Source organism: Ctenocephalides felis, unplaced genomic scaffold (assembly GCF_003426905.1).
Source record: "Ctenocephalides felis isolate EL2017-DRISC unplaced genomic scaffold, ASM342690v1 CF-g0.4_SCAFFOLD_01886, whole genome shotgun sequence".
NCBI lineage: Eukaryota > Metazoa > Arthropoda > Insecta > Siphonaptera > Pulicidae > Ctenocephalides > Ctenocephalides felis.
The window spans coordinates 50,524,876-50,532,375 of NW_020538040.1; the positions used below are offsets into that span (position 1 = coordinate 50,524,876).

Genomic DNA, 7,500 nt, shown 5'->3' on the forward strand with positions numbered 1-7,500 from the left:
TGATCAATCGATTTAAGTAATTCAAAAAACATTCAATTCATATTTATAAGGAGACGTGCTGATTAGTTTTTGGCGAAGGCAGGTCTAGCCGTTCCGAAGATACGGGACAAAAAGTGCCAAAAACGGTAACTCAGTTTTTAGAGAACGGAGCGTCCGATTTTAATAAATCAAATAACATTTTACTTGTATTGACAAGATGAATAATTGGTCAAATTTTCATGAAGGCAGGTCTAGCGGTTTCGGAGATCTAGTGAAAAAAGTAAAAAAATGCCATTTGGCGGTCAAAAATGATCATTAAGACATATGCACATCAAAATGATTTTAGATTGAGATTTTAACAGTAAGTATAATTTTTGTTTACATTTCTATCGGTTCCATACCAATGTTTATCCGTTAGACTTTAGACATAGATTTCGTCTCTATGCAGTTAAAGCAGTACCAATGCTTTGAAAAACGTTCAGAATTTTCAAAATATTTCAAATAAGGAAAACATTTTTTTTTCAAAGTCTTTTTTTCAAAAAAGGTAAATTTTTGTCAAAATTTTATAGTTTCTCAAAAATCTAATTTTTTCAAAGTAATTTTGTTTCAAAAATGTTAATTTTTTTTAAAAAAAAAATAATTATTAGTACGGGAAGTTGCAGCAATTTGCCTTAAGGCACGATGCCATGCGCCCCACTAGTTGTGAATGGATTCGTTCGTTTCAACCAATAGGGAAGTAGTACTTTCTGATGCGGTTTATCATATTAGGTAAGGTAGCAAAGCAAGCTAAAACAAATCTCACTCATGGCATGCAATCTTTCTTGCATCGTGTGTAGCAATTAAACGGCTGGAAAACATATTATGAAATCTAGCGCCGACAACCGCGACAAAATCAAGCATGCTATCAAACCCAGAAAGCAAGCGGCGTGTGAACAGGGCTTAAGTTTAAAAAATAATCAGTCTATTCAAAAAAGGCACATTTTCAATACATTCATTTTTTTTTCAAATCTTTTCAAAATGTTATTTTTTTCTTTTCTGAGCTTTTAAAAAAATTAAATTACGGTACGGAAAGTACCAGCAATTTGCCTTAAGGCACGATGCCACCGCCCCACCACCAAACCATGAATACATCCAAATACATCGTATTCTAATTGTCTAGGCCCACCACCATTAGTTTTATTATTGTCTTAGGGGGCGTCTATTAACGTGAGCGAGCTTTTAAGGATTTTTAGACCCCCCTCCATCTTGGTGATATTTGGTGATATTCAAAATTAACCCCCCCCTCCCCCACCAAACATTAGTGTATTTTTAGTTACGTGAAAAAACTGTAAAATTTTGATTTTTTTTTAAATGTTTGAACTTTTTCATAAATAATAGTAAAAAAAATAAATACACGTGATATCTTGTTATACCTCTCCCTCCCCCACGTGATATTTCGTGATTTTTTGTCAACACCCCCCCCCCCCTAAAAACCTCACGTGATTAATGGACGCCCCCTTATGATTGTTTCGGTATGTCTCGGTCGCAAACCTTTGGTGTCACCATCTGTCGGAATTAGGACGCAGACATATTTACTCTTGTATATTTGGATTTGTCATTTGCTTTAAAAGTCAGCTGTTTTTTTCGATTGAAAAGTGTTATTTGTTGGTTATGCAAATGATTATAAATCAAGTAGTACGGAAAACTGTTAGCGTAACTCATAAAATATTTACCACTTACAATTGTCGAAATTTATCCATAATCAACAAAAAGTCTCAACCAAATAAGCAAGGTATTGATGAAATTCAAATATATTCATTTAAGTTAAAATTAGTAAAGTTAACAAACTTTTACAGTTCTAGATAAGCATGACATCAAATTACCGGAATATATGGAACTATATTATTTTGAAGAAGATAAAATTGATTTATTGCATTCGATGATTTCAAATATGATTGTACTAAAAGAATTTGTTACACCTCAAGAAGAAGAAAATCTTATGAACGAATTGGAACCTCTATTGAAGAAACGAAGATATGAATTTGATCATTGGGACAATGTGAATATATAATAGACCAATACACTGGGGCCTCGCTTTACGGCCTAGATACGTTCCACGAGACTTGGCCATAAAGCAAAAAGCCGTATAACGAAACAATTATTCTAAATTCAATGGGATCGGTTCCAAATTTAATAAATATATAATATGGTTCATCATTCAAAATGCATTTTGTTTTTTTATTTTGTTAAAATTATAAACATATTTAACAAGAACATCAATTTTACATAAAATAAGAAACTTCAAAAACATTACATAATTTTCAAATAAAAATGAAACAACTAAAACCTACAGATCACTGTCACCATCATTTTGCGCTGGTGGTTTGAAAAATTTGTCTAAAGTTGTTTGTCTTGCCTTCTTCTCTATTTCTTCCTTTAGTGATTTATTTCCTTGTTCAAAATATGAAAAAGCGCTCGACATGGTTTTTGATGTTAGCTGTTTGGATACAACAGGTTCTGTATCTTCATCAATTGCCGGCTCTGCTTGCAACTGAATGAGTTCCTCATATGAAAGGGGTTCCCTATTAGCTGCAAGTAGATCCAGCACATCAGATTTGTTTAAATCTTCAAAACCGTGATTGCGCAATATAACGACATAGAGAAAAAAAAGCCGTTATAGCAAAACATTTTAGGCCATATATCGAAAACCTACCTCAATTAAAGAGGGCCGTATAGCGAGGCCTGGGTGTACTTGTCATTTACTAATTTTTTTTTTACAAATATTAGATTTTTTAAATTGCCTTAGTATTCCAAAAGTCTTTATTCAGATTTTTAAAATTATATTTATCAAATATCTGCAATTTAGGCAAACTAGTTCATATATTATTAGTATTTGAATAAATATATATATATATAGTACAAATATTATAGTCAAGTACAGTGAGCTGTAATCACTTAAATGATTTCTTTTAAAAAAAACCTTTATTTTTAACACTTTATTGTTATAAATTCTTAAATGTCATGTTAATTATAAATATAAAATAATAGATATAGTTTTTGAGTGAGAGACCATTAAGATTACCAAAGGTCAACATAACACTTTTATGTTGTTTATTTTCACAAATTTATTAAACTATACTTTTTTTTAGGCTATACATGGTTTTCGTGAAATAGAACACAAAAAATGGAACAGTGATAATGACAAAATATTGCAACGAGTGAGAGATGTAGCATTTGATAAGAAGTCTGTGGAAAATGTCTTGGAGCATGTACATGTTTTAGATTTGAGCAAAGATGGGAAAATTAATCCTCATGTTGATAGCATTAGAGTACGTTTAGGTACATTAGAGTACCAATGATTTTAATTGATTTAAAAATATAACATTTTTATAATTGTTTATTTCTATAAGCTTTAACATTAAATTTAATTTAATAATAATGTATATTAACATTGCTATAAAACAGCTTCACCATGTACAATAGTTAATGCCATTTATTTTTTTGAGAAAGTTAAAAAAAATTTCTATTGATTTTTTTGTTATTGTATGCAATACTAACTTTTCTTTACAATATTTTCTAATATAATTATTCACTTGGTATTTATTATAATTCTGTTAAAAAAAACATTTGGCTGTCATAGTTTTGTGGCCATACAATTGCTGGATTGAGTTTGATTTCAAATAGCGTTATGCGTCTGACTAGGGCAGTGAGTGAAGATTCTAACATGACTGCAGATGATGAAACAAAAGTACTAGCAGTGAATGTATATCTTGAAAGAAGATCACTATACATAATGAGGTAAATTATAATATCATTTATCAAAATAACTATTCCAAATGAATGCAATTTTAAGTAATAATTGATACTGATCTTTACAGGAATGTAGCTCGCTATGATTTTGCTCATGAAATATTAGGAAGTGATAAGTCTTTGTTCAAAAATAATGTTGTTACGAGGGATAGAAGGATATCTGTAATATGCCGAAATCATCCATAATGTATATTGAAGATTCCTGTACTTTTTGTTAGTAATAATAAAATTGAACTTTGTTCAATTTTTTTTTACTGTTTTACTCATAGTGCATTTTCAATTTTGGGTTTTATTTAGACTGATTGGGACTCTAGCATTCATGTAACTTAATGTTAAATAATTATTTGATAGTACTCCAAAATTTTAAAATGAATTTTTTTTTGTTATGGTATTGGAATTGTTTGGACAAAATTTTAATTAGCACCATTTGATCCTGGTTTTGCAGATGCTACTCAAAATATTATTCAAAATTAAATGGTAGAACCTACTCAAATGGTGAAAGAATTGAGCCAGTACATCTATATAAGGTGTAGTATATATATATACACCTAAGTCTGTTTTTACACGGAGATTGGTTCCAGAAGAATCCGTGTAAAAAAAAAAACGTGTAAAAAAAGACATTGATCTTATACAAAAATGGGTGATTTGTTCCTAATCTCTAAAACCTATTAAAATTGGTGAAAAACAAGAATTTTTAAGAACAAGAATTAAATTAGTGCTATTCACATTTGCTTTGACCAGTAACAATTGTTTGTACGCGCTAAATGGGAATTCACTTAAATCTTTAAGCTAGTGTTCGCAAACTATCGATACTATCGATGGTTTCAGACTTTTTTCTTTCATAAATACTTTTTTGTGATATGAACATACTTCGCAAAAATTTAATTTGACAGAAAAAAATTAGGTACATAAAATTTCAAATCGTGCTAAATGGAATAAATTCGTGTAAAAAAATTAAAAATATTCAATTTTCAAACCGTGTTATTTCAAAACCGTGTTCAAAAAGACCGTGTAAAAACAGACTTAGGTGTATATATATGCTATAGTTTATTATTATAAAAAAGTTTTGTATACTTGTAGAAACTTTGTACAGTTTAAAATCCTGCTTCCAATGAGTATAAAACCGAAAACTCTGCTAGTGTGGCTTATGTTTATCTATCAACTTTGACTCGAAAAATATAAACTATTAAATATAATATACCATTTGATGGTCAAAAATGATCATTCAAAATTTGTACATCTTAATAATAATAATATGTAATAATCTTTAATCGTTAGAATGCGAGGAGGCGCTTATGCGCTTCGATATTTATTTATTTATTTATTTTATTTATTCATAAGCAAGCCGTAATCAATAACAATAGATATTATTTCAGGCTCTTGTCAAGATTGCGTTTCTAAAATAGCTATGCAGCCCAATCGCTGTAAAAAAGTTATTTAAGTTTTTCAAAAATGTTATAAACCCAAATATTCAAAAAATTCTCAAAAAAAATTTGCTTTGTTCTAATTATGCTAATAAGAGAATTTGCCTTAAGACCATCTCGCAATGTTACAAAAAAAAAAAAAAAATCAAAAAAGCAAAACTTAAATTATTCGATTAGATATAAATATAATATATATATATATATATATATATATATATATATAATAAATAAATATATACAACACTCAGATTTTTAACATACACTTTATTTAATAATTACAGACGTTTCGAGAGCATGGTATGCCTCATCTTCAGTGTAATTTCAAAACAGTTAATTATATACTAACACATTATTTAATATTTTATTTAAATTACATTTAATTGTTGAGAAACAAAAAGAGATAGTTGCTGTCTTATTGTTTTTCAACAATTAAATGTAATTTAAATAAAATATTAAATAATTTGTTAGTATATACATATTACCTGTTTTGAAATTACACTGAAGGTGAGGTATACCATGCCCTCAAAACGTCTGTAATGATTAAATAAAGTGTGTTAAAAATATATTAATATATATTAATATATATATATATAGTAAAATCAGAACCAATGTAAATATTCGACTTGCCAACCAATGTTCAACTATATACAAAGACACAAAAAATTATCCATATAAAGTTGTACAAATACGAAAATTTTTAAATCGAACGAAAAACGTCAAATAAACAAACGGACGTTAAATGTTTGCATGAAATGTTAGAATTTATTTTCCTTTGCAAGAGGTTATATAATATTTTCCTGCAAATATGAAGTGCAATCACTCAATACTCCCAAAAACCATTAAATTTTTTATTTTTCAAAAAAGACTAGAGATAGATAATAGTAAAATAAAAAAAACGAATTATTATTGATACGTCATTGAAAATGTTTATGAATGATAACGACTGTCATTTTGGTCATGCACGTTCGATTTTCATAGAAAAAAGTTTTAGTAAGGTTATGAGATTCTATTTCTTTTAATTCATTGTCAATGTAAGTTCAATCAGTCGAAATTTATTTTACGCAGTATTTGTATCATTTTAGCATTATATTTTATCAATTACACTTAGCGCATAATTTTTTTAAGTTATTGGTTCACATATAATACTGAAAGTGAATAATGAGTAAATTGTGAAAGTAAATTAATAACAGCAAAATTTGTAAATTTTAGGAACACAATTAAATTAAAACGTTATTAAATGCATAGACCTAGTTAACAGTTATAATTTTATAATATGAAAATTAAAGAATGGCGAAAGATGAAGATGATAAATTACCTGATAAAGATGCCGCAAGAGAATTTTACGCTAAATATGAACCGAAAGAAATTTTAGGAAGGTATTTTAATATTAATTATATTAAACATATTGCTTTCTGTGTTGAACATTTTAGTTTAGTTTTAACGATGTAAAAATGAGTTAAGTAATGCGAAATGAATTACCATTTTACTATTAGGTATATTATTATATATACAGGAATACCCCATTTAACGCGGTGATACGTTCCATCAATGTAGAGCGCAATGCGAAACAGCGCTAAACGAGGCTATCTTTACATGGAAATATTGGGATTAGGGGAAGACGGCTAGGAAATTGGTTAGTTATTAAATTTAAAAGCATGTTATTTTCACTAAAAATAAAACCAAACATTTATTTCTTAAAGCCCAAATTAATACCACATTATTATTTCTTGCAAAAATAAAGACAAATTATAAATAACAAAACGAATATTCTTGAAAAAACAAATAACATTCTAAGTTAGTCATATTGGGTTAGCCTTCCGCGTTTTTAGTGTTTTGTCATTTTGTGACAAAACGGCAAACACTAATGTTGTTTCAATTTTTCTTTTGCGTTGCTCTCTTAAAAGTTTTTCATAAACGGATAGAGCATCTCTAACACCACGCCTCACTTAATCACTAGAGCTTATGTCAAAATTCGGATTATTTTCAATGAATTAATTCATTATTTCAATTACAGTAAACCACCTCCTTTTTACAAACACCATCCAAAATTCTTTTTGCTTTTCTGCTGAATCACTGCTGTCAACATTTTTCTTTTCTTTTTGTTCAGTTCATTCCTTGAGCTCATTATTAGAAAGACTGTGGTGCTTCTTGAATTATTTATTCGACATCTTCCTCATTTATTCTTTCAAATTCTGGGTTGAAATAAAAGAGCGCTAAACGATACGGCGTTAAACGGGGTATTACTGTACTTATATATACTATATATACTTATATATACTATATATACTATATATATACTTATATATAC

General features: G+C 28.6%; 2 protein-coding genes across 8 annotated transcripts in view; both read left to right on the forward strand.

The window, feature by feature from the left end:
- Nucleotides 1-1,515: 1,515 nt before the first annotated feature.
- LOC113375051 (alpha-ketoglutarate-dependent dioxygenase alkB homolog 7, mitochondrial-like) lies at nucleotides 1,516-3,954 on the forward strand. Its single transcript, XM_026615003.1, has 5 exons — nucleotides 1,516-1,750; nucleotides 1,815-2,017; nucleotides 3,108-3,287; nucleotides 3,599-3,756; nucleotides 3,837-3,954. The coding sequence occupies exons 1-5, from the start codon at nucleotides 1,630-1,632 to the stop codon at nucleotides 3,952-3,954; spliced, it is 780 nt and encodes a 259-aa protein (XP_026470788.1). The 5' UTR covers nucleotides 1,516-1,629.
- A 2,143-nt stretch (nucleotides 3,955-6,097) lies between these two features.
- LOC113377331 (phosphorylase b kinase gamma catalytic chain, skeletal muscle/heart isoform) overlaps nucleotides 6,098-7,500 on the forward strand; it is an 8,518-nt gene continuing 7,115 nt past the window's right edge. For 2 of the 7 annotated variants that reach the window (XM_026617611.1, XM_026617609.1), the window contains exons 1-2: nucleotides 6,429-6,568; nucleotides 6,706-6,825. Coding sequence is in view for 3 of the 7 variants with exons in the window: in XM_026617606.1 (XP_026473391.1) it covers nucleotides 6,480-6,568 (89 nt within the window). In the remaining 4 variants the exon portion in view is untranslated. Of the gene's footprint in view, nucleotides 6,224-6,401; nucleotides 6,569-6,705; nucleotides 6,826-7,500 lie in introns of those variants that run through there. The other 5 variants (XM_026617607.1, XM_026617608.1, XM_026617606.1 and 2 more) reach the window with 4 other exon arrangements.

What these genes read in the sequence shown, in the direction of transcription:
- LOC113375051 (XM_026615003.1), top strand. Translation starts at nt 1,630, where the DNA reads ATGCAAATGATTATAAATCAAGTAGTACGGAAAACTGTTAGCGTAACT. An exon ending in GTCTCAACCAAATAAGCAAG is followed by an intron (nt 1,751 to 1,814) that starts GTATTGATGAAA and finishes AAACTTTTACAG; the next exon opens with TTCTAGATAAGCATGACATC. An exon ending in CTCATGTTGATAGCATTAGA is followed by an intron (nt 3,288 to 3,598) that starts GTACGTTTAGGT and finishes TGGCTGTCATAG; the next exon opens with TTTTGTGGCCATACAATTGC.